The following is a 26,872-nucleotide window of genomic DNA, read 5'->3' on the forward strand; positions in this document are numbered from 1 at the left end:
GTCTTCTCTGCTTCTAGTCTCTGTGCGTGTCACTACAATCCAAGATCTAGTATAACCCTGTGAAGAAGGCTCGTCTTGCTACGTACGATTGCACACGGCATTCGAAATGTTCAGTGGGGAATGAGTTTCTAAAGACGTTCGCAACGATTTTCTCGTGCCCAATCACTTGTTGATGCTTTCCGCATAGCCTTGGTGAGAGAGCATTTGTAATTTGACCCAAAGAATGGTATGGAAATGAGCATGCCGTCATTTAGACTCACTTTTGCTGTTGTACCAGTAAGAATATTCCTCAGCAGTCTACACCTGCGACTCGAGAATTTTTGGGACAAAGTGTCACAAGATACCGCAATCAGCGTTCCTACTACCGTCTGTGTCTCCAGGAAGCCAATAATCTGTTAACTGTGGAAAGTTTACGAGGAAGCTGAAGCTCTCTGATGTTTAACGCTGTACTGCTCCGTATTGCACACTGAGAGGAAGAAGGTCATATTGCAGATGCTTTTATTTCGGTATAAGTTTTATCGGAAAAAAGTATTTTCGAAAATTTCCTTCAAACAATATCTCACCCGTCGTCCTGTGAAATTCTGGAAGTCTTGGATGTAGACACGTTTTATCAATTCAAGGTCTCGCAGAATGATTCCAGGCGTGTCACCGTTGTAATAGCTATAAAAAAGGAAAAAAAAAACAAGAAAAATGCTCTAGCCCTGATATTACCACTGTTGAGCACCATAGATACGGCGTTGAGTTATGTTTTATTGAGCCAGAGACATAAATGCGGCAAACGGGACAAAAAATACGGTAAAGTTGAAGCTTCGAGTAGATGTTCGCAGTTTTAGCCTTAACGCTTTCGTTGAAATGCATAGCCTTAGCGTATCCTCGAAAAGCGTTCGGGAAAGCCAGCTCTCTTTCTAGGCAAAAAAAGAAAAACTAAAAATTGATTAGACTAATGTTTTTTGAGGATGACAGCTAGAGACGGCCTCATGACTCTGTGCCCATGTAATTCTGTGGGTTAACAGAAAGTCGTGCATTTGATTTCCGACCACACGCAAGATATTTCTGTGAGTACAATTAAAGAGCACAGATGTGCCTAAAGTGGAGATCACGTTACAGAAACCAACGGAGCCAAAATTTGTTGTGGCGCCTCTGTTATGGCTTCGCGACTGGCCTTTGACTGGCCTCTGACTACCTGCTAATGTTATCGTGCGTACCCGAATTCCTCGTTTGATTCCTTCCCTCGCATCTCTGCTCAGTCTTTCTCCGTTTGCCTCTTTCCTTGGCCTAGGGTAGCAAAGCCGAAGTATATTTTGTTTAACATCATTGCCTTCCCTTTTTCTTTTCTGCTCCTCTCTAATTGCCGTGTGCTGCTTCGGGAAATTCTCATTTTACTAGCCTGAGCTTTCGAAGACGTCTGCTCGAAGTTGTGAAAGATGCCGACTTCTACAATGGTATGCTTTCATACTGATCAATTACTTAATTTCTGTTAAAAACATCAAAAAGGCGAAGCAGCGACTGCGATAGTAGACAGTGACAGGATGTAAGAAAGTAGCTCTATCGGCCTTATGAAGTTGTAAAAAATATGCTTCGTAACTAAACTAAGAAACACGGTGCGAAGTGCGCACAAGCAAACATAAACAACTCCCACCCGATGAGTTCGGACACTTGCTATGAAAATGTGGGCGTGAGGTAGAGCGGTAGCAACAGTGAGGGAATTGACTTTCGTGATGCCTCTCGTTTCAATGCGAACTAAGGGGTGAGATCACAGCGCACGCGAAGCTGTGAGCCCCCGGCGCACCTAGACTGTGTACTCATCACGCTGTCAAAATAGGGACTGCGCGGCCGCGCGCGTCCTATGCAGCAGCAGCGTCAGTAGAAAGACCCCCTCCTTTCTCTCCCCTGCCCACTGCTTTGCGCGCGACGGAAGACGGCGCTCTTCCTCCTCACTTTCCTGCCTTGCGCGCGCTAGATGGAGCTGTATAGTCGGCGCATCCTCACACACTTGCACATTCAGCAAACGGCACGCGGCAATGATGTTATCCCCTTGGACTTCATATGGAACATCATGGGGACACCGACGCGATTTCAATCATGCGCCGGGAATGTCGATTGAATTGCTATCGCAGTAAAATGATTGTTTAAACCATATTCGGAAAGGAACCCGTCTGCTGTCTACGCCATCCTGCGGCTTCCTCCTTCGTCAACGCTTTGTGTGGTGGGGGTAGTGCAATCTTAGCCCTCTATATAGGTTTAGCAGCTCTGAATAACTGTCCCCGCAAGTAATCTGAGGCTCTCCCGGGGAGACTGAGGTGCCCGCTCGGTTCGTTAAGCCTCGAGCTAAGCTGTCCGCCCCTTCATTGCCCTGAATCCCTGCGTGGCTTGGAATCCAGATTATGTTGTGCGTAGGTTGTCCTTCATAGAGCGGGGCTCTACTAAGGATCTTGAGTGCCGTGCTGCTTATTCTACCCCTGATATAGTTTCGGCACGCCTATTGTGAGTCTGTTAGGATGTTGTGGGATTTTCCTATCCTGTATCCTTCCTCTGCTGCCAGTGCGACAGCTATTTCCTCTGCTTCGGTTGTGTCTGATACCGTTGTCGTGAGACTTGTAATTAGTTTGCTTTGATTATTAGCTACTACCGCTACTGCGTGCTTCCTGTGTTCTTTTGGATAGAGGGAAGCATCTGTGTAGACTGTGTTGTCTCTCGGCCCCATCGTTTTTTCATAGAATTCTGCCCTAGCCTGTCTCCTGCTAGTATGGAGATTGGGCTCCATATTGCGGGGGACAGGTTGTACGCGTAGTTTCTTCCTTAGCAGGTCCGGTATTGTTGCCCTACTACTTTGCGGTTGTTCTATTTCCCAACCCAACTTTGTCAGGAGTGCCCTTGCTGTTGTTGTGTTACTGAGCCTTCGCGCTTGTGCCTTGAGCTCGCGTTCTTTTAGTTCTTCAAGCGTGTTGCTGATTCCAAGTTGCATCAGCTTGTCAGTGGATGTGTTTCTTGGGAGATGAAGGGCTGTTTTGTATGAATTCTGAAGGATTGCTTCGGATTGTTCTCTTTCGGCTTTGATGGTTACATGGTACGGCAGGGAGTATGTGACCCGGCTGACCACCAGGCTGTTGACCAGCCTGAGGGTGTCTTCCTCTTTCATGCCGTATCTCTTGTGCGCAACTCTGCTGATCATGCGGCCCACTAGTTCCGCAGCTCTACTCAGCAGGCAGAGGGTGTGGCTGCACCTCCGGCTGCCTTGCAGCCACATACCGAGGATGCTGATCATTTTCCGTTCCGGAATGTTTTGGCCTTCGAGTCGTACTTCGAGTGGGGCATCTGTTGGGTGCCTTCCCACCCTGAGAAGCTCAGACATCTCCGTGGAGCATCTGAGGCCTCTTTGCTGCGTATATTCCTCGATGCAAGCGGCGGCTTTCTGTAGCGCTTCTTGCTTGTCCCCTAGAGATCCTTCAGTGGTCCAGATGGTTATGTCATCTGCATACATGGCATGGCTGATTCCCTGGAATTCCTTGAGCTTCTTCGCAAGGTTGACCATGGCGATATTGAAAAGTATCGGCGAAATTACCGAGCCCTGCGGAGTGCCTTTCCATGGCGTTTGAAAGGTGTCACTCCGCAGGTCTCCGAGGCCTATTGTCGCTGTTCTATCTGTGAGGAAGCTTCTGACGTAGTCGTGTACTTTCTTCCCGCCGTTGGTAGTGTTGAGTCCTTCCATAATGGTGGCGTGAGATACGTTATCAAAGGCCCCTTTGATATCAATGGCCATGACGACGTTCTCCCCGTTTTTCGGCATTGTTTCAAATACCTCTTCTTTTAGTTGTAGCAAGATGTCTTGCGTGGATAGGTTTGCCCGGAAAACTAACATGGTGTTGGGGTACCATCCTCCGTCTTCTAGGTGCGTTTGGATTCGTCGGGTCACAATTCTCTCAAACAGCTTGCCGAGGCAATGGCAAAGGCAATGCCGAGGCGCAATGGGAGAGCCGGCTCACCAGCTGTGAGCTAGGGGTCCAAAGGGCCCTCATAGCACACGCAAGCGAGGTGGCCCGACTCAGTGGTGCCCTGGACTGGGGGCCCACCCAAGGCTGAAGAGGACCCAAAGTTTTCAAGAATGAAGACTTAGTCCTCAACCCGCTAATATCTTAAAGAACCAATAAATTTTTCCATTCCATTCCATTAAACCATATTCGCGATTTGCTCATTTCCTTGAAATGCGCAATTAGCGCACCGGAATCGCGAGTGGAAAACCGTGGCTGTTCAGTTCGTTGCTTGGGAATAGTGTTGATTGAAGGAGTTTTGTAGCACAAGGACAACAAGGCCAAAGAGTGCCAAAAGAGGATATGAGATTGTCTTCTCAAGGTAGCGAGGTTGGCGTGTTAGAATTTGGTTTGGGTATAGAATCGTACTAGAGCAAGGTTTGGGCAGCAGGCCGATGTCCAAAAAAGAACAAGTAAAATACTTCTCCGGTATGAGGCTTAACGGTGAGGCAGATTACATTTTGTTCAATGCTGAAGTCTGCTTCAAGTTAAAAATGAACTTCTCGAAGGGAGTTCAACATATGTAGAATGGACTGCTGATTTGTTTCATAAAGACGGGACTGGATTATGTTGTGTGTGCGTTTTATATTAAGTCGGTGAAATGTTGTTTTCTTTCTTGTTACACGCTGCAGCATTCGATGAGGAACTGAAGAACAATGAGTTGTCGGATAACATATGGGTATATCAGCGTAAGACGTTTCTCTGGACTAGTTTCTAAAGCACCGCAAAGATTACAAGCTGCGCTTAGCAGACGTACACTATGGTGTCTTGTACGTTGTTCTGTCTCCGTCTACTCACGCTGTACACGGACTTGTAATAGATAAATCAGCCACAAGAAGAACATCGGATTGTGTTGCGTGTACATGTCCTATTCTGAGGCAGCAGAAGACAATTTGCTCGCTTCACAAACGTATATTGGCGCCTGCAGTACCGAGTTCCGTTTGTATAACGTGAAGCTCTTAGTTATCCTGGGAGTTACAGCCTGAATGGGAACGCTCACGCAGTTTTTTCTGTCTTTCTTGTACATATGAACGGAGATTGTGGTAAGGAACAGCAGGCAATCTCAAACGGTTATTACTATCGTCAATACCTGGCTCCTTCACCCCCATCGATGCCGATATGGCCTGGCAAAAAACCAATAGTTATTCTTGGTCCCCATATAACAAAGATGTACATTTAATAATGACATTTTCAATGGTATTGCTATGTGAATTCTCTGGTAAAGAATGCAAGCAACTTCTGAATGCCAATATCTAGGACTCCAACGTCCATCCCTCCATTCGATCTCCACTTAATTCCGGAGAGGGGTGACACCCGTTATTCCACTCTTATTAATTCTTCACAATGGAGGGAGTTGGACCCTTGTTATTTCTTGAGTGGCGAATAGCTTTCTTCATAATTATTGGCTACTTGTACATGCGTGTGGTGGCAAAACAGAATCACATTTTGATGCCTTACCAAGTAAGAAATAATGTAACATATGTAAGAAAAAGGAAGTGTGCCGTGCAGAGCTCTGCAGTCGGAACGCCAGCGCCACTGAAGTAGGGCTCGGGCTAGACGCTGTTCCTGGTGTGACTGGCTAAGCCTACGCTGTTGCGTGTTCCAGTCGGCGTCCTTCGTGTAGTCCACAGCTGTGACGAACTTCTTTGTCATAATTGGTGGAGGTTTGCTGGATCTTCTGTAATCCTGGAATTGCGCAGTCGGACTATCCCTGCCATTATGACCACCGCAAGCGCCACGAGCTTAACACCACCTGCTCCCCAGTCCTCCGTATGTCCCGGCACACTTCGTCAGCGAGACCCTCCCATCTTCAGCGGCACTGACGACCACGACATTGATTACCGGCTCTCATCATACGAACGCGTCAATCTGAACAACAAACGGGATGACATCACGAAATTGACCAGCGTGCCTTTCTACCTCACCGGCATTGCCCACTTGTCGTTTCGGAACCACGAAAGCGAAGTCCCAAGCTGGATGGTGTTCGAGACAAAGTTCAGCGAGGTCTTCGGCCGCCCTGCTGTTCAAAAGCTTCGTGCAGAACAGCGTCTGCAGTCGCGCTCTCAGCAGCCTGGTGAGACGTTTACAAGCTACATCGAAGATGTCATCGATCTCTGTAAACGCGTCGATGCATCCATGACTGAGGGCAATAAAATCAAACATGTAATGAAGGGCATCTACGAGGACGCATTTCAGATGCTCATTTCAAAGAGCCCTTTACTGTTTCCGAAGGTATTGAACTGTGCCAAAGCTACGACGAGCTCCACCGTCAATGCCTCCTCACCCGCCGTTCTGTTACCCATCAGGAATCATGGTCCGGCTTCGTCTGGCTTCGGACGAAGCCAGACAAGCCGGACAATGACGAGCCAGACAAGCCGGACGAAGCCTTCCGGCTTCGTCCAGGAAGAAGTTGCTCGCCAGCTCTCCCTCATCTCCAACCACCGGAGTGAAACTCGTGCCTTAGCCCGACCCTACGACGGGTTATAGAACAAGTGTCCGAGGTCCTTCCTCTTGAAAGGGCGCCTCAACTCACCGCCCCATTGACTTACGCCGCCACCATCGCACGGCCACGACCACAGATCTTCGGGGCTCCGCCTCCGATGCCTAACCCTGTTTTTACCTCCGCGCCGCCACGACCTCCATTCCATTAATTAATCCCTGACGCACACCGGACAATCGGCCGATCTGCTATTCGTGCGGTATTTCCGGACACGCTGCACGCCTGTGCCACTGCCGTCCACTTCATCCACGTGACGACCCGTTCACAGCCGCGTACGACCATCCCTTGTCTTACGGTACAGATCGGGATTTACCCCTTCCCCGCCCAAGCCTTCGCCCAGTTTCTGACCGCCGTTCTCCTTCTCCTCGTCATCGCTGGCTCCCCCGATGCCTCGACGTCCCTTTAACGCACATAGTAAAGACAGCTGCGATAGCAATAAGCCCGGCCTACAAAGAGATCAGCAGCGTGTCAATGTAGGACTGCTCGGTAGCGGAAGCTGAGGAAATAGCCGTAGCTCTAGCGGCAGTGGACGGCTACCGATCCGAAAGGTCCTTAACAATACTCACCGACTCGCAAGCTACGTGTCGGAATTACATGAATGGCAGAATAGGACGCAAAGCGCTTCACATCCTCCGCTCCTGCAGAGCTAACAACAAAGTCAGGCATACAATTTTCGGGGTACCGGGACACGCTGGAATAGAAGGGAACCTAAGGGCGGACAAGGCAGCTCGAGAGCACACAAATCGAGCGGCCACAAGCACCGACCCTGAGGAACCCATACCAGTCGACCCAAGCTACCCTGACATTCAGAATTACTATAAGGGGGTCCGAATCAAATACCCTCCAGCCCCCAACAGCCTAAATCAGCATGAAGCAACCTCTTGGAGGAGGCTTCAACCTCAGAGGAGGCTCTTGGAGGAGGCTGCAAACAGGAACGTACCCAAATCTAAACACACTAAGCGTGATGTTTCCCACCCAGTATAGAGACATTTGCCCCTGGTGCGGCGCCAAGCCCACCTTATATCACATTACATGGGGATGCGTTCATAATCAAGAATTCCTTCAAATAAAAGACCCGAGTGCGGAGCAGTGGGAGAGGGTGCTATCCAGCAGCGACCCGAAAGTCCAGCATGGACTAGTAAGGCACGCTCACCGAGTAGCCACCCTCGGTGGTGCCCTGGCATAGGGGTGTCGACCCTGCGCAGATGGAGAGGAAGACCGTGAAGACGGCTGACCACTTCTGCCACCGCTAATTTCTCACAAATTAGGTCAAATAAACTTTTTCCTCCTCCTCCTCCTCGACGTCCCTCCACCGCTGACACGGAAAACTAAGTGGCGCAGTTTCCGAGGCAAAAACTGCGTCATCGCAGCAATGCTTTAGCCCCGTTCTTTCTCCACCCAACGTTATTGATGTCGCTGTAGAAGGTGGCTCTGTGCTTGCCCTTATTGACAAACTTGCCGCCATATCTGTGATTGCTGAAAAACTATGCCGCTCGATACGAAAAGTCACAACGCCTTTCTTCGGTCCTTTACTCCGCACGGCCACAGCACAGAACGTCTATCCGGTGGCGGCGTGCACCACAAGACTTCAAATTCAAGGAGTTCTCTACACAGTCGGGTTCGTCGTTATTCTCCACTGTTCCCCCGATAGTATTCAAGGTTCGAATTCTCCCTCCCGTCACCAAGCTGTTATTGACTGCTCCCGTGGAGAAGTCGCCTTCTCTTCGCTTGGCAATGCTATATCTGATGACGTTTCGCTTTCTTGCATCAAGTTGTCCCTCACTGACGACATCCAAATACCTCCGCACGCATACGTTTTGGCACCTGTATCCTTTGCCGTTGCCTCCGCCTGTACCGCACTCTTCACACTTTCCACTGATTTCGTTCATCGCCACCTCTCATCAATCCCAAGTACGCTGCTTGGCCTTCAAGCTGGTGCAACTCACCTTCCTGTATACAACCACTTCCCATTCCTGATTACGCTGCTTTGCGGTGAATCTCTTGGCGCTGTGGAGCCTTACGACACTATTACCACGTTGGGACTTCTTATTGGGTCGTCAGAGGTCAATACCCTCTACTGTAGTCCCGTAACTGCCACATCGCCTGAAGACGTTTTCAGCCACGCCATCGACAACGCCTTAAACCCCACGCAACGCCATGACCTTCTTCGTCTCCTCGAGAAATTTGGCCCTGCTTTTTACAGCCATAACACTTCTCTGGGCCGAACGACGACTGTATGTCACCGGATTGACACCGGCTCTCTCCCCGCTACGGGAGCGACCATACCGCGTATCGTCGATAGAACGGCGCGTCATTGATGAGCAAGTAGGTGACATGCTAAAGCGTGGTGTCATTGAACCGTCCGACAGCCCATGGGCGTCGCCAGCCGTAGACGTCTGAAGTTTTGTAGGGCTATGCTCGTACTTTCGTCGTTTCGTTCCAGATTTTGCTACGATTGCTAGGCCCCTCACTAACCTTTTGAAGGAAGGCGTAAAATTCTCGTGGGGCACCTCAGAAGCCGCCGCCTTCTCTCGTCTCGTTACTCTTCTCTCCTCACCACCCATTCTCGCCCACTTCGACACTGATGCCCCTACAGGATTGCGTAGAGATGCCAGCGGTCATGGCGTAGGTGCCGTCTTAGCCCAGCGTCAGCGTGGCCAGGATCGCGTTATTGCTTATGCGAGCCGCCTCCTAGTACTATCGGAGCGGAACTATTCCATTACAAAACGAGAATGCCTTGCTGGTGTTTGGGCGGTTGCGAAGTTCCGTCCTTACCTTTACGGCCGCCCTTTTCCGTAGTCACTGACCATCATGGTCTCTGCTGGCTCTCATCGCTAAAAGATTCTACAGGCCGGCTTGGTCAGTGGGCTTTCAGGCTACAAGAATTTTCATATACCGTGGTCGACAAGTCTGGCCGCCTGCACTAAGACGCTGACAGCTTGTCGCATTACCGCGTTCACGACTCTGACTCCTCCTATATTGCCAGTGCTGCTCGCGTATCCTGTGTATCACAGAGGCTTCATTTCACCGACGAGCAACGTCGTGACGCCTACACCAGAGCACTCATCGGCCGTTTTGAACACTCTACGGCCGATGCCACTCTACGCGTCTTCGTCCTCCGCGATGGTACTCTACCGTCGTAACCTTCATCCGGAGGGCACTGAGTTCCTACTTGTCATAACTAAACATCACCGCTCCACCGTTCTACAAGGGCTTCACGGCGCACAAACGGCAGGACACCTCGGCGTATCTCGAGCCTATCACCGTGTACGTCGCCGTTTCTTCTGACCGGGCCTTGTCCGTTCCGTACAACGTGAAGTCGCCGCTTGTGAACTTTACCAACGACGCAAGAAGCCTTCCCAGCTCCCCGCTGGTTACCTGCAGCCTCTCGACATCCCTGCCGAGCCCTTCCATCGTGTTGGCTTAGACCTTCTCGGCCCATTTTCGGAATCTACATCAGGAAACAAGTGGGTTGCAGTCGCGGCGGACTACGCGACCCCCTACGTCGTAACCCGTGCTCTTCCGACCAGTTGCGCAAGTGATGTTGCGGACTTCCTTTTACATGATATTTTGATGCATGGTGCTCCGCGTCAATTTCTAACAGACCGTGGCTGTATGTTTTTGGCCAAAGTCATTGACGACATCATGCGTGCCTGCCCAATACAACATAAATTTACCACCTCCTACCACCCTCAAACGAACGGTCTCACTGAGACTTTGAACCGCGCTCTTACAGACATGCTATGGAAATACGTTTCAGACGACCACCATGACAAGGACCTGGCTCTTCCTTACATTACCTTTGCGTACAGCTTTTCCCGTTTCTAAACAGCTGGCTTTTCCCCGTTTTACATCTTGTATTGCCGAGAACCGATGCACCACTAGACACTGTGCTTCCGTCCACCACAGCTTCAACTAGCGCTTATGCCCGTGACGCAATCGCCCATGCTGACCATGTTCGCCAACTCTCGCGCGTTGGTCTATAAGTGTCGCAAGACGAACAGAAGCAACGCTACGATCTCCGTCACCGCGATGTCCATTTCGTGCCCGGCACCATGGTGTTATTTTGGTCACCATCGCGTAATGTTGCTCTTTGTGAGAAACTGCTGTCCTGTTATACAGGCCCATATCGCGTGATCCGCCAAGTGACCGATGTCACCTATGAAATCCTTCTAGCTACGCCCACTACGTCCTCTGCTGTGACAACCAGTGACGGTGTCCACGTCGCGCGACACAAGCCCTACAATACTCCACGCGCCTTAGATATTTAACAGTACCGTGACGGCGCTTTTGCTGCCGGGGGGGGGGTAGTATTATGATATTATCGGAAGCTAAGAGACGAGCCGCCGCGAGAACGACGATGGAGTTGGTCTGTGCCTTGGCGCAGACGAGTGTCTGCCTGGCTGTCTGGCTCCTGTGTAAATAGCCTGTAAATTGTCTCTTTCATCCGTTTCTTTCTACACGTAACGAAATAATATCTGCCCATTCTTTGAATAAATCGGCTGTTATTCCATTTTATCCTGCCGATTTTCCCAGGGTCATGTCTTCCAAGGCCCTTCTAACTTCATCGTTAATTATACACGAGTAAGTAGCTTTTGCATCTTGTTCATCACTGCTTACAATCAAGATAGCGCGGCTACTTTGGTTAATGTACAATCAGCATGGAATCCTTCGGCTGCCTTACTATATCATCTAAATCTTCTATATCATCCAAATCATTTATATAATCAGTATTATCTATATCATCTACATCATCTATATAATCTATATCTTCCATCATGTCTTGTCCTGTGCCAAGTTTCCTTCTTACTGATTTCATGCTGCGGCCACCTGTTACTGCTTCGTAAACATTTCCCACGTGATAATTTCGAATATGTTTTTCTTTCTTCTTTCGATCAGCTTCGACAGTTCAGCAAATTGTATCTGATCTCGTGAATTTGGCACTTTCATGCTTTGCCATTTCTTTCTGAAGTCTTTTGTTGATTGGAAGCGCTTACCTACGGGTTGCCTTTGTTCCTTATCTTCCACTTCAATTTCTACTTCAGAAATCAGTCAAGTGACGGTTTCATTCATTACCTTTCTGTTATCGTTGTCTTCAAGTTAAAAATCTGCGTATTTCATTTGGAGTGCCAGACTTAATTGTTTTGCACTTAAAGCCCCACTGCGTCCAGGCTGGCCTGCCTCTTTCTGACTAATTTTGTTCTTTCTCTCTTCAATCTGAGAGAAATACTAGACATCACTAACCTAATGTCACTGCCTTTTACCGTGCCTTACACTTCCATATCCTGCAGTATGCTGCGATAAGAATAGAGCACGAATTGCATTTCATTTCTTGTGTCTTCATTAGTGCTTTTCCTAGTCCGCTTCCTACATATATTCGCTTCAACACAAACGAAACAATGTCGTCGTCCGAAGACGCCAATTGAGATGGGGCGTGGTACGCTTCAGAACACAACAACCTGTACTATCATTGAAGATCTCGAGGATGCGGGGCATGTTTTCTAGTTGTCATTAGTCATGAAAGCAAATTACACTTAAGTATTCTCATTACATGAAGTATGCGTCATCAACAACATGATCACTTTAATAAATGAAGCCCTTCTACTCTTTTCACGTCTACCTCTTAAACAATTAAACAGGCAGTAAACGGGAAAACTTGGCCAAAACGCAATGCGCATTGAAGCTATGCGAACTTTACTACCCTCATAGCTACCCAAGCTGGCATGCACGTTTCTTAATATTTGCTGAGTGGTAAACTAAAGCACCCAAATATTGTGATTGCATCTACTAAACATACCCAAAAGCAAGATTGCTTTACTAAAGTGAACCTTTCAAACCTTTTGAAGGTTACGTTCGTAGCCACCACGTAGGCACAACAGAGCAATCGCCATACCTCAGATTTGCGTGATGATCATTGCGTGACGTACGTAGTCGGACTGGTCAGAATTTCGGTGAAACTCGACACAAGACAGTTTCTTGTTAAAAACCTTTGTACGACCTATTTTAATGGTGGTTGAGTATTCGCAGTGGTAAATTTTCTTCCGGCAATTTCAGTATGAAGCTCCGTAGTGGCTACATCAAGCATGCAGCAACAACAATCTCATGCGGCAAGCTTTTGTCGTGCAAATAACACAAGAACTGCGACGCTTATAGCATGTACTCGGAGAATGAGAGCACTTGCCGAAACGCTCTCTGTAATATACTTACATAATTACGCAGTATTCTTTAACCGGCAGTCCACCATCGTCCGCGTTTTTTAAATTTCTTTATCCAAGAACCAGCCGAGTGGCACAAATTACGCTGCGCGGATCTTTGAGGATATTACAATTCCAAGGCATAGCTTACCCCACGAAGTCACCGTATTTCTTCATCCATTCGCTTGTCGCTGTACCCATGCCCTGAAATTAAAGTAGCTTAAATCAATACCGACTGGCTCACAGCTATTGTACAAGGCACAAAAGCTCTTGCGGTGAAATATACCTTTTGTTAGCTATCATAAGTATTAACACACACACACACACACACACACACACACACACACACACACACACACACACACACACACACACACACACACACACACACACACACACACACACACACACACACACACACACACACACACACACACACACACACACACACACACACACACACACATATATATATATATATATATATATATCAAAAAAATCTTTTCGATATCATCATAAACGCCCGCACCTTAGAATGCAGGGTTTACTTGATAACCATAACAAAAACGTTTTCGCAGAATTTCCCGGCCATTTGTATTGATATTATTGATTTGGTGATATTAGAAATAGTGACAAACTACTTCGCCAGCTTTTCGACAATCGATCCTCATATGAATATGCAGAAATGGAAGAAAGAAGGGAACAAACAGTGCACAAAACAATCGCTGCATCTAGGTTTTATACAGGCCGCGAAACTCTGCGAAAACGGTTTTATGTTTATTAAGTAAACCATGCAATCTAAGGTGCATCAGACGTTTATGATGATATCGAAATGACTTTTTTGAACGTCTTGCGGAAAATTCTGGTTCCCTAAGGACACTGTTTAGCTAGGAAAATATCTTGTGACAGGCGCGAAGGCACTGGTACAAGGTTACTGCTGTACTAAATTAGCCATCATTACCGTTTTGTCTTTTCATTGTTCTACTGACATTGCATGGCAGGACGTTCTTTTCGCGACAACACAACTTCGTGATGCTTTTACCGGAAGCAAGTCTAGCACCTCCTCCCCGCCATAATTAGGACGACACGTACGTGACAGTAAATATTGCAAGTCCTTAGACGGCGGCAATTACTTCTGTGTGACATAAGCGCGTATCATACGTGTTGTATCCAAAGATGCGCTAGGGAGTAATGTTATCCGTCATAGCTGCATAAAGAAGCCATGGTTTGCGTGATTTGCATTCATCATGTGCTCGCAGCGGCGAGTTCACGTGATGAAATCACTTCTGTTCGTGACCCTGATAGCCTGCAGGTAAGGCACTTTTCCTATACGAGGATAAATAGCTCAGGATCAATGGAGCCATGCGGCCTTTCCAGAACAAGCAAGTGTACAGTAGGCAATATGGACGTCTACCAGCAGGGTGTCATGGCCTGGAGGAGTTATATAGAAGGCTAAGCTGCCTCGCATTGCAAATGCCTGACGAAGCGCGATTTTTCGGAAACTGAGCTTTAGCAGCCCCCCCCCCCCCCCATGTGTGTCTCACCTTTCTCCATATTTCAAGCAGGTTGCCGAAAATAAGGCTAGGCTCTGGCCCAGGTATACCGAGTTCCTTGAACACCGAGAATTTCCTCTTCCTCCATCTGTACAAACTGAACAATGGGCACAACTTAGGTTTACAACTCGGCTGTATATTCATGTCATGCGGTTTCTTGTTTACACGATGGAAAATTATTAGAATCGTTCAGCATAACCTCATGTTCCGTTGACCTTTTCGTGTCTACTTGACATTAGAGCTAAATGCACTCTTCTTTAAGAAAGGGTCGAATAGGAAACTCCCGATCGATAAACTCGAAATTTAACCATACAAATGGATGTGGGCCGCATTTAGGTGGATGCCAATGCCCTCGTACGTCAAATTCATCCAATGTCCGCCGGTTTCTACGCCAGCACGCACAGATTCCCTGGGGTTAGCATTAATTAGGATATTTGCGACCTAACTGAAGAAGAACTTACCCAGTGAACCATTTATGACCCACAGGTGTCCATAGAACATGATGTTGTGGACATTGCACACAACCTATAGATATCCATAATTCTCCAAACATGACAAACACGTACTATGGATAATCTAAGTTCCATCCAATCGAGATCACGTTCCTGTAACGTTGAAATGATGTCGCAGCTGCACATAAGTGACCTCTGATAGATTTTCCTTTTAGGGATGCAAGAGGTTTATGAAACAGCTAATGAATTTTTCCTTTTCACGCTATAATGTGCGGCATAAATGCAAATGCTAAAGCACCACGTACTATCGTATACAAATTAAACGCGAACATCTCAGCACGTGAGCGAAGCATAACTGAAAGCACAGTGAGCGGCGTTGGCGAACCATCATTTTACACGTGCACGCGCATGTGTACAATGCGGGGCTGCTTGTCCTAGTCTGATTACGTCACCTGTATTGTGTTTGAACATTGCAGCGTGATGCCTATCTGCGATCACTATTAAGGTGACCAGCGCTCTTGTTGCCCCGTTAGTGCATTACATTTATGGTGCTAATCAAATTACGATTAAGCACTGGCACTTTTGACGGTGGTAGCAAAATCATAACAACGCACGCAGGAAACTGGATGCGTGCCTACTGGCAGATTTCAGTTGGTGAAATTGACCGCCAGAAGACGGCCTTCATCACGCCGGATGGCTTATATGAGTTCAAAGTCAAGCCCTTTAGCCTATGCAATGCTCCTGCGAAATTTGAACCTATGATGGACTTCCTTCTGCGAGGCTACAAATGGACCACCTGTCTTTGTTACCTTGACGACGTTATTCGTTTTTCTCCCACGTTCTGCAGCCACCTTAACCGACTCGCTGCAATTCTTGCACTCTTCCAAAAAGCCGGCCTTCCACTGAACACCACGAAGTGCCAATTCGGGCGCCGTCAGATTAACGTGCTGGGCCACCTCATTCACGCATCGGGTGTTCAACCAGATCCGGAAAAAGTTCGCGCTGTACGAAGTTCCCGTGTTCCACTTACTGCTTCTTGCGTACGCTGCTTTGTCGGCCTGTGATCTAAGTTTCGCCGTTTAGTCAAAAACTTCGTCGACGTTGCTCGGCCTTTGACAGATCTTCCAAGAAGAACAAGGCATTCTCATGGGGCCTGGAGCAAGCTCACGCGTTCGCCGATGTCATCGGGTTTCTTACCACCCCTCCCATGCTTGCCCACTTTGATCCATCTGCACTGACCGAAGTCCGCACTGACGCAAGTGGCCATGGCATCAGCGCTGTTCTCACCCAACAACAGAATGGTACGGAGTGCGTGATAGCTTACCCTAGTCGCCTACGGTCACTTGCCGAGAGAAATTACTCCATCACCGAGCGGGAGTGCTTGGCCTTAGTTTTGGCGGTGGCCAAGCTCCATCCATATTTTTACGGTCGCACGTTTTCGGTCGCCTCAGACGATCACGCACTCTGCTGGCTGTGTTCCCTTCGGGACCCGACTGGATGGCTTGGTCGCTGGGATTTGCGGGTCCAGAAATTTTCTTTTATTGTCCATTGCTAGACTGGACGCCTCCACAAGGATGCTGACTGCCTCTCGCGTCACCCCGTGAATCTTCCCGATCCTGTTGCGAATGATGCGGTGACCTGCCTGATGGCTTTGACTAAAATGACCGACATGGGCGCTGAACGACCACGCGACGCATCCTTACAATCCATCATCGCCGGTGTGCAATCTGGTCACACCGACGGCACGTGCCGTATGTTCCTGCTGCATGACGGCATCCTCTACCACCACAATATCAAACCTGACGGCCCTGGGTTGGTCCTTGTGCTCCCTCGTCATCTGCGAACCGTCTTTCTCGAACAACTTCACGATGCGCTGACGGGGGGACACTTGGAGTTCTGCGTACATACGAACGCGTGCGACGCCGGTTCTTCTGGCCGAGTGTCTACCGCTCTGTGCGTTATTATGTCGCAGCTTGCGAATTGTGTCAGCGCCGGAAGAAACCTCCCCTGGCAGCTGTCGGACGAATCCTTCCTATTGAAGTTCCCTCTGAACCGTTCTTTCGCGTAGGCCTTGACCTGCTTGGCCCTTTCCCCATGACGCCTAGAGGGAATAAGTGGATCGCTGTGACCGCTAATAACGCGACCCGCTACGCAATAACAAAGGCGTTGCCGACTAGTGACGCAAGACACGTCAACGATTTTCTTCTCCACGACGTCATTCTCCACCACGCTGCACCTCAACAGTTACCTACAGACCGCGGCCGCTCGTTCTTATCTCAAGTTGTCGACGACCTCCTCCGCTTCTCTCTCGCTACACAGCGAGAGAGAAGCATCTAGAACATATAAAAAACTGCCCCGTGATCACGCGTGACATCCGATGATCCATGTGGAACACACCAAACTTTTGAAGTCCTACGCCAAGTTAACGACGTAAATTACGAGATTTCGCAGCTACACTTTAATGCATCCTCAAGTCAGACGCCTGTTGATGTCATGCACGTTTCTCGGTAGAAGTCATACTTCGCTTGCAACTCTTCGCCCACCCTGTACCGAGACGGTGCTTCCCCACCCGGGAGTCCTGTTACGGAAGGATAAAAGATGAGAGAGGACGAACAAGATCGGAGACGCTGGCTGCTGCGTGTTGTTGTTGGTCGTTCCTCTTATATAATCTGACTCATTTTGTATTTTGTATATATGTTGTAAATACAATCTTCCTTACTACCCACATCCCTCTGACAATATTATTTGTTATACTACTTGATCTAGGCGTCATAAACGTCTTGCATATTTAGTCTTTTGTGGTAGGTCCAATGGATATTTCTGGTTTGCTGGGTAATTCACCTGTTCAAAATTCTTGAGGTAAAAATTTGCCTAAGGAAAGAAACGGGTACGTCAGTGCAAGCAATGCTAATGTTTTATACAGTTCTATAGGACGTTATTTCTCGGATATCTTCGCTGCAGCATGCACGCCCTGGCCAATACTTGCAGAAGTAACAACCGCGCTATCGAAAGGACGGCTGCTTGAATTGCTTCGCGATGAATAGCGAACACTACTGCAATCACCTAGAAACGCGTTACCTCAACTTTGATGGGCTCAGAGCACACATTTCGTATTTACTTATCTATTCGCACATATTGCAGCGCAATGGGTATTATACCAGGAGTGGATTACCAGAGGAAAATTATACAGGGAAAAGTACGAGACAACGATTAAGATGATGTGCTAGGGCCATTCATGTTGGAGGGCAGATACAAAACTTTCGGGGGAGCATGAGCAAATAGGGCCAGCTAAGGAATTCCCGTCTTCTACGGCAGAAGGGAGACTGCTTAATTTAAACTTATTAGTGCATGTAAAGTAGGGCATCAAGTTCAGTCGTGATGTCACCTAGTCGATGACTATGGCGCGAGGTTAGTATAGCTTTTTGAAAGTCTAATGGAGGAATTGACGATGCTGTGCAAGAAATTTAACGATGCAATGCGGCGACGTGAACAGAGCGAAGTTAAATCCGTGATCATAATGGCGACATATAAATCTAACAGCTTTTTTTCTGGATTGCTTCTAGCCTGTTAATCTCGCACTGCTTATAACGGTTCCAAACGACAGATGCGTAGTCAACAACAGGACGGATTAGCGATTTATGTAACAGTAGCTTAGTATCTTTTGGAGAGATGGGCAGTTTACGACGCAGGTAACCTAGTTTTCTAGTGCCTTGTTACAAACGTAATCAATGTATTAGACCATGACATGTTATGTGTAAACATGACACCGAGATACTTGCACTCAGATACGTACCCTACATACAGCGCGGTTATTCAAGGTGTAACGAGAACGAGAATATTTTTTGCAGAAGGAATAAGGACGGGTTTATCAAAGTTGATGTGCATTTTTCAGCTGTTGCAGCAAGCGCAAAATCCAGCAAGTGACCCTTGGAGGGCGTAATGATCACCAGAAGAGATATTAACTTCATATAAAATACAATCATCGGCATAAAGACGAATGTTAGAAGAGATGCTAACAAGATAATCTATAATGTAAATTGAAGAAGGGAGTGACCCTAGAACGGAGCCTTGAGGCACTCCAGGTATCACATTAATAGCAGTAGATTCGGTTGAGCTATAAGAAATGAACAGGGAACGAAGCGAAAGAAAGCGTGAAATCCAGTGAACTAGTTTAGAATCATCTAGTACTGTACTAAGTTTAGCAAGGAGTTTAGAATGTAATAATGTGTCAAATGCTTTCGAAAAGCCTATAAAGGTAGCGTCAATCTGGTTGCCAACATCAAGGTTAAGGAAAATGTCATGCATAAGCTCAAGTAACTGTGTTGTGGTACTAAAACCACGCTTAAACCCTTGCTGTAATGTTAGCAGATTATGAGATTCTATGAAAAGCACTGCCTGTTTATGAATGATATGTTCTAAGACTTTGTATGGCTGTTATTGAAATCGGTCTGTAGTTCGATAAAGGCTGCTTATCACTGGAGCTATAAACAGGAAGCTATTTAACTAACTTCCATGAGTAAGAAACAGTGGCAGATAATATAACTTTCTTGTGTACGACCGGCGGATGCCTTAATGACCACAAGGAATAACGAACCAAGAATGCAGTGTGCCTCCCGTTCGGACCGGTGCATTACTTGGTATCGAACTTTAATACGAGGTTAAGAATGCCTTCATTGTTTATGTCAATATCATTTTTTGCTTCAGAACAAACTATATTGGTGAGAGAAGCAATGCAGTTATTATCGGACACAAAAACACATTGAAAATCTTCTTGAAAGCATCTCGAAATGTCTTGAAGACGTGCCTTGTGCCTCTTTTTGTGAGAAGATATCGGCTACCATGACTGCTTTCCTAGAGGTTATACACCTCACGATACACTGCTGGCAACTTCTTGCTGCTTGACTCGACCGTTAATTGAGTGCCAAAAGTTCGGACGAAAGGAATCTCGTGGCCAGGCATGAAACAGCTGTCTATACTCGTGTGGTAACAGACACAGAAGGAACATTTGAGATTCCGCTGATGGCTCGACAACCAAGGGTGAATCTGCAGAACCTGTGATCTTCCCCGCAGGAGCTGACACCGTTCATTTCGTGACAATGATGCTTTTAGGTGCGTTTATGAAGATGGCGTTCAGAAACCTATCCCTCCATCTAGAACATATAAAAAGTGTCCCGTGATCACGCGTGACATCCGATGATCCACGTGGAACACACCATGCCTCTAGCGTACTTGTCTGCACCGCATGAACCGATCCCTCCAACTATCTTGACTATCTCGAAGTGAGACAACTGTTCTCTGCCGGACCTGCCTTGGAGTATCTTTCATGAATACTCTTGCTTGCACCATTGGAATGGATGACAGTGCTGCCTCTAATGATTGCGACCAGCTAGAAAATCATCGAATAAGTATTCTCCAATTGTCCTGAGTACAGCTTCAAAAGACCGTTCCTCGAGGGAGCGCTCGAACGCCCTGACGTACGACTGCCAACTTTCTGAGCTGAGAAACGTAGAATGCCGGCTCATGCGGCCTTCACCCCAGAATACGACGATCGCACTACTGAAGTACTTCCGGTGAAGCGACGTAGTCAAACGACATTGGCACTCCTGCGTTCTTTTATGTGTGCGTGCGTAGGTGACCTTGTTCTCTCTCTCTCTCTCTCTCTCTTTGCGGGCGGGTTTCTTCTTTTCTTTCGTCTGCCTTTAACCCTTCCGCAGTGCAGGGTAGCGAACTGGGCGTTTATGTCCCTGTTAAGGTCTGTGCCTTTCGCATTTCGTTTCTCTTTCTCATCAGTCCATCTAGATTCTGAGACGCCTTTTTATGTGTGTCACAAAAATGCATATAATAAAAACGCGCGTCGTGTATAACCCAAGCCAGAACATGAGCACATCGGCTTCGCGACAGTTTCGAAGGAGGGAAAGAGCGGGAGCACCACAGACAGCCAACAAGATCAACGGGGACTAGAAACTTCTACAAGATATTCAAAGAGGAGAGAGGAAAGAGGGCGCGCGCACCAAAACGCTCTCTCAGACCTCTACACACGTCGAGCATAGCGAGAGGGAAGACCGACAGCCCGAGCGTGCGCCAACGGATGAGTCACCACCCTCCTCGACGATGTCTGAGGCTGCGGCTGAAAACGCGAGAAATGTTTTGAAGATTCGCAGGCTTGCTTCATGCTAAGGGAGCACGACTCCATCGGAGAGTTGGAGAGACGCCAGCGGAGGCTATAAAAGCGCCGTGCTCGAATCAGAGGAGACGTGATCAGATGGCGACGGTGAAAAAATTTGAAGCGTAGACCGACTGTTAAGTAAAGCGGCGGGCGGGGGGGGGGGGGGGGGAGGAATTACACGGCAAACTGGAAGACGAGTTTCTCGAGCGCCTGAATTTCCTAAAGTTCCTTCTTCGAAACTTGCCTACCGCTACGCCGAGGACGTCTGGCTCATGACCAACATGGGTGAATGTGAGTGGACATTTGATGCTCCCTTTCATTCTGCACTGCACGTGTTAAACTCAGTGCTTGTCATTAACTATATTCCAGAGTTTTGTGAATACCCACCTGAATTGCATTGTGATGCGACTAGTCGAAGTGTGTTTGTGTGGATGTCTCTGCCTAATTTGAAGGAAATATTTTGTTGAGTTGTGACAACTCTGATCTCTGACTCGGTCTTTGGACCACAACTGGCGTTGACTGGCGCACCATAAGGCCCTTTATTAACTATGAAGGCCTTTATTAAACGTGAAATTTTGTCGCCCGCGTTTCAGGGAACATGCAAAGCAAGTGTTGAGCATCTGACGTTGCCACAGGAGAGGACTACTGGTTGTCTGTTGTTCATCCACTAGCCCCTGTAACGGATGACATAAGTGTGACTCTAGCCCGGCGCTTCAGAAGATATTTACTCTTTTCACCATGGTGAGATTACGAGGAAGCAAGCGGACACATGGGAATTTAGGCACGCGTGTCCCTTCTGCTGCTAGATTTTCGTGCTTGGAGGAGAGCGTGAATACCCGACGGAACGGCTACAGGTGCCTCAGACTTGGCAGGTGATCAAACCAGTTGATCTACTATGTGCTTGAAAGGATTCTCGCCCCGCCCCTGTACCAACTGCAACTCTGTATTAAGATGTGAGAACTTGGTGGAGTTTTTGTAACTTCCTTAAGGAGCATCACTGAATTAATTGAGCCACTGTAAATGGGTACTCTCGGGGTGTTGAGTACTGTGCAAATTGGTCTCCCGATTCGAGTATGGCTTGGAATTTAAGTAGTAACGAATTGGGCGTAGCGTAGAAGGCAGATCAATTTAGAGAGTGAGATGGGCTTATGAAGTTGGCTTGTCGCATCAGTGTGACTGACACAGTGACCATCAGGGATGGTAGGCTCACTAGTAGCAATTGAAAAGTCGTGTCGAGGAGTTATCGTAGTTTATTTGTGCTCCCAGATGCATATCACAACGGGAGAAGGTCATGTTTAAGCGCAGTCTTCGGAGGCCGTCCAGAGGCACGCCACTGCAGCATTGTGGCCTTCCTCTATTTCGTCCTGACGCGCTCATGTTGTGTCAACAGCTCTGCAAAGATGTTAAACTGCGGCTGCACTGTCTGAATGGGAATCGCTGTTAGGCAAGGGGACTTTGTAGTCGTGTTCATTATTATCTGAGTTCACTGGATCGAGGCTGCATATTGGCGTTGTGCAACAGTCCCTGATAGACAATTCGTGCTCGCAAACATGAATACACAAGACTTTCAGCCACCTCATAGAGCGTACCGCCCCTCCTCGAGGCAGCCCTGCTCATGAAATTCAATGTTGTAGACGACCTTCATTGTAATCTGCGAAGCCAGTATGTGCAGGTACCGGAGTGGTCAATGTCGATACTCACATCATGCGATTCTGTCTTTGGTATTTCTTGTGGGTGAACCTTGAGTGTAAAGGCTAATTTAGAAGCCGACTTTTTGTTAGCAAGTCTTATAAAACTACCGACAGAACGACGTTCCGGAGGAAATTTCGAGGCCGGTAGCCTGCGCGTACGAATGAAGGACTTCTTGGATTACCGCAGGTTGCGGCGTTGCATACACATATAGTGGCCTGGCTATGCATGATAAGTAATTTTACTAACTGCGTATACATTTTCCATTGTAGGACGTTGCCATCAAATACAGCTATCACCATCGCGAAGGCCGCTCCGGGGTATGCGCAGTAGTGTGCAACGGGGTTTGCTTGCGGACGTGGATAGCCGCCATGAGCGGTACCACACAGACAGGACCAAGTGAAGCTATTGCTTCATCCTTGTCTACCTGTGTCGGTCTGTGAAAGCCTCAGTTGGCCTTCTGACTCAGAAGTCTCCGCCCTGAGTCCTCATTAGCAGCCAACATCGGGCCAGCTGGTGGTTCTCGGAGACAGGCATCAAGGATTTGCTTCAGTTTTACGTTACTTTTATTTGTGATGATTAACTGCGTAGCCACGCAGCGGTGGCGTAGAGGTAGAACATCCGCCTGGCGTGCAAGAGGACCGTGGTTCGAATCCCAGTGCCACGTAATTTTCCACCGGATTGAAAGAAAAAAAATCCGCGTGTTGATAAAATTGCATAAAGGCGACTGGAGTACGGCCTGATCCCGGTAACCGGAAACGCACTCTCTTACCAGAGCAGGATTGGCCACCCTGGTGCAGTACTTAGCCACAACCTCGCATATGAATACAAGAATCAAACCCCGGCCCTCAGTCCCCAGCAGCTGTGGAGCAACTGACGACGATGGCGGTCAGACCTGTGATGCAGCAGAGGGTGCTAAGAATCCCTGGATCCGGACAGGTCGCCGTTGCAATGTGAACCTGGCAACGTTTAACGCTAGAACGTTATCTAGTGTGGCGAGTTTAGCAGTGTTATTGGAGGAATTAGAGGGCAGTAAATGGCATATAGTAGGGCTGAGTGAAGTTAGGAGGCCGAAAGAAGCATATACAGTGCTAAAAAGCGGGCCCGTCGTGTGCTACCGGGGCTTAGCGGAGAAACGAGAACTAGGAGTAGGATTCCTGATTAATAAGAACACAGCTGGTAACATAGAGGAATTCTATAGCATTAACGAGAGGGTAGCAGGTCTCGTTGTGACACTTCATAAGAGGTACAAATTGAAGGTCGTACAGGTCTATGTCCCTACATCCAGTCACGATGGCCAGGAAGTCGAAAGCTTCTATGATGACGTATAATCGGCAATGGGCAAACTCAAAACAAAATACACTATACTGATGGGCGACTTCAATGCCAAGGTAGGCAAGAAGCAGGCTGGAGACAAGGCAGTGGGGGAATATGGCATAGGCACTTGGAATAGCTGGGGAGAGTTATTAGTAGACTTTGTAGAACAGAATAATATGCGGATAATGAGTACCTTCTTGCGGAAGCAGGTTAGCCGAAAGTGGACGTGGAGAAGCCCGAATGACGAGACTAGAAATGAAATAGACCTTATACTCTGCGCTAACCCTGGCATCATGCAAGATGTGGACGTGCTCAGCAAGGTGCGCTGCAGTGACCATAGGATGGTAAGAACTCGAATTAGCCTAGACTTGAGGAGGGAACGGAAAAAACTGGTACATAAGAAGCCGATCAATGAGTTAGCGATAAGAGGGAAACTGAAGGAATTTCAGATCAAGCTACAGAACAGGTATTCGGCTTTAACTCAGGAAAAGGAGCTTAGTGTTGAAACAATGAACGACAATCTTACGGGCATCATTAAGGAGTGTGCAATAGATGTCGGTGGTAACTCCATTAGACAGGATACCAGTAAGCTATCGCAGGAGACGAAAGATCTGATCAGGAAACGCCAATGTATGAAAGCCTCTAACCCTACATCTAGAATAGAACTGGCAGAAATTTCGAAGTTAACGAACAAGCGTAAGACAGCTGACACAGGGAAGTATAATATGGATAGAATTGAACATGCTCTCAGGAACAGAGGAAGCCTAAAAGCAGTGAAGAAACTAGGAATGGGCAAGAATCAAATGTATGCGTTACGAGGCAAAGCCGGCAATATCATTACTAATATGGATGAGATAGTTCAAGTGGCAGAGGAATTCTATAGAGATTTATACAGTACGAGTGGTGCCCACGACGATAATGGAAGAGAGAATAGTCTAGAGGAATTGGAAATCCCACGAGTAACGCCGGAAGAAGCAAAGAACGCCTTGGGAGCTATGCAAAAGGGGAAGGTAGCTGGGGAGAATCAGCTAACAGCAGATTTGTTGAAGGATGGTGGGCAGATTGTTCTAGAAAAACTAGCCACCCTGTATACGCGATGCCTCATGACCTCGAATCTTGGAATCTTGGAAGAACGCTAACATGATCCTAATCCATAAGAAAGGGGACGCCAAAGACTTGAAAAATTATAGAACGATCAGCTTACTGTCTGTTGCCTAGAAAGCATTTACTAAGGTTATCGCAAATAATATCAGGAACACCATAGACTTCTGTCAACCAAAGGACCAGGCAGGATTCCGTAAAGGCTACTCAACAATAGACCATATTCACAGTATCAATCAGGTGATAGAGAAATGTGCGGAATATAACCAACCCTTATATATAGCTTTCATTGATTATGAGAAAGCGTTTGATTCTGTCGAAACCTCAGCAGTCATGGGGGCATTACGGAACCAGGGTGTAGACGAGCCATATGTAAAACTACTGAAAGATATCTATAGCGGCTCCACAGCCACCGTAGTCCTCCATAAAGCAACACAATCCCAATAAAGAAGGGCGTCAGGCGGGAAGATACGATCTCTCCAATGCTATTCACAGCGTGTTTACAGGAGGTATTCAGAAACCTGGATAGGGAAGAATTGGGGATAAAAGTTAATGGAGAATACCTTAGTAACTTGCGATTCGCTGATGATATTGCCTTGCTTAGTAACTCAGGGGACCAATTGCAATGACGTTAACCGGTAACACTACTTAACGATTCGCATGTTCGGGAAGCCGTGTTCGGCCTTGGCTTCCAGCAGGACCAAACATCGCTGTACCCCTCATAAGCAAACGTTACCGAAAGCGTCAGTCGCCATTGTCGGGGTATGCTTCTTGCCAAAAGAGCACGTGATATAAACTGGGATGCCAATCTTTGAGAAATGGCGTTCACTACGCTAACCGCAGTGTATCGCTCTACTGGTTTCACACTTGTCCTTATCTTGGAAGAAAAATTTCATTCCCATTAGTAGACACGCTTGTCCCATCACGCTCATTTCACCCCGATAGTCACAGTTTCGAAACTGGTTTAGGAAAGATACTTGACGTTCCTGTCACTGCCGCTCACGAGCATTTCGACCACGATGAGCTGTAGCAGGCAGCCCGGTATAATTAGGATCGTACTGATGTTAAGTACGAGCTTGTTGACATGGTCTTGCGCCTTACACACCCGCTGAGTAACTCAACCGGAAGTTTGCCGGCGTCCCTAGCACCTCGATGAGATGGCCATTTATGTTAGCTAGAAATCTTAGTAATTATTCTTATCGTTTGGAACAAGCTACAACGGAATTCTCGGTTGGTCGAATACATGCCTCTCAGGTCAAATTTTACAACACTTCACATTAGTGTGATCGCGATATTACTATATCTTCCACTGGTACCTTCATTTAACATATACGCTGCCGCTCAAAGACCTGTCATTCTCTTTCTCCCTGCGCAATGCGGCGCAAGCCACTTCGCGCGGTCCAGCATGATTCTTTGCAAATATATCATCGCTGCTTTGAACACAACCGCCAGAGCTCCCGACCATGGCTTTGTCCATGTAGGGGGCCACCCCTATCTTCACGGTCGGGGCAACATATTTACTTTCAGAGCTCTACTCCCATCGGCGCCCGTCATGGCGGTTCCGACAGGTTGCACGACGCAGGGTGGCAACCTGGATGGCTCTGGATGCTGGGCCCTCTTATCCTGGGTGCTCCTATTCCGTCCGCTCCGTACTGAAAAGCTCCGCATGGCGCCATAGCCATTCAGCAGACTCCTCCTAGACGAGTTGCGCATACATTAAAGCCCGCTTCAAACAACACTCCGGGCAAAGCCCACCTCCTGCGTCCACTTTGTGGCGTGCTTTCTGCAATGCAAATGAGGTGAGCGCTTTGCGCCTTTCGCGGCTGGCCAATGGCGACCATGCTGCACGGCGTTTTCTTCAACATAATAGAC

General features: G+C 47.7%; 1 protein-coding gene across 1 annotated transcript in view; it reads right to left on the reverse strand.

Annotated features, from left to right (window-relative positions):
* The window catches only part of LOC142591126 (cytochrome P450 3A13-like), a 97,527-nt gene that overhangs the window by 59,718 nt on the left and 10,937 nt on the right, over window positions 1–26,872 (reverse strand). The window contains exons 2-4 of the mRNA XM_075703507.1: window positions 14,267–14,372; window positions 12,874–12,926; window positions 564–660 (exon numbers count right to left, since the gene is read on the reverse strand). Coding sequence (XP_075559622.1) covers window positions 564–660; window positions 12,874–12,926; window positions 14,267–14,372 — 256 coding nt within the window. The remainder of the gene's footprint in view (window positions 1–563; window positions 661–12,873; window positions 12,927–14,266; window positions 14,373–26,872) is intronic.

Source organism: Dermacentor variabilis, chromosome 8, assembly GCF_050947875.1.
Source record: "Dermacentor variabilis isolate Ectoservices chromosome 8, ASM5094787v1, whole genome shotgun sequence".
NCBI classification, from domain to species: Eukaryota; Metazoa; Arthropoda; class Arachnida; order Ixodida; family Ixodidae; genus Dermacentor; species Dermacentor variabilis.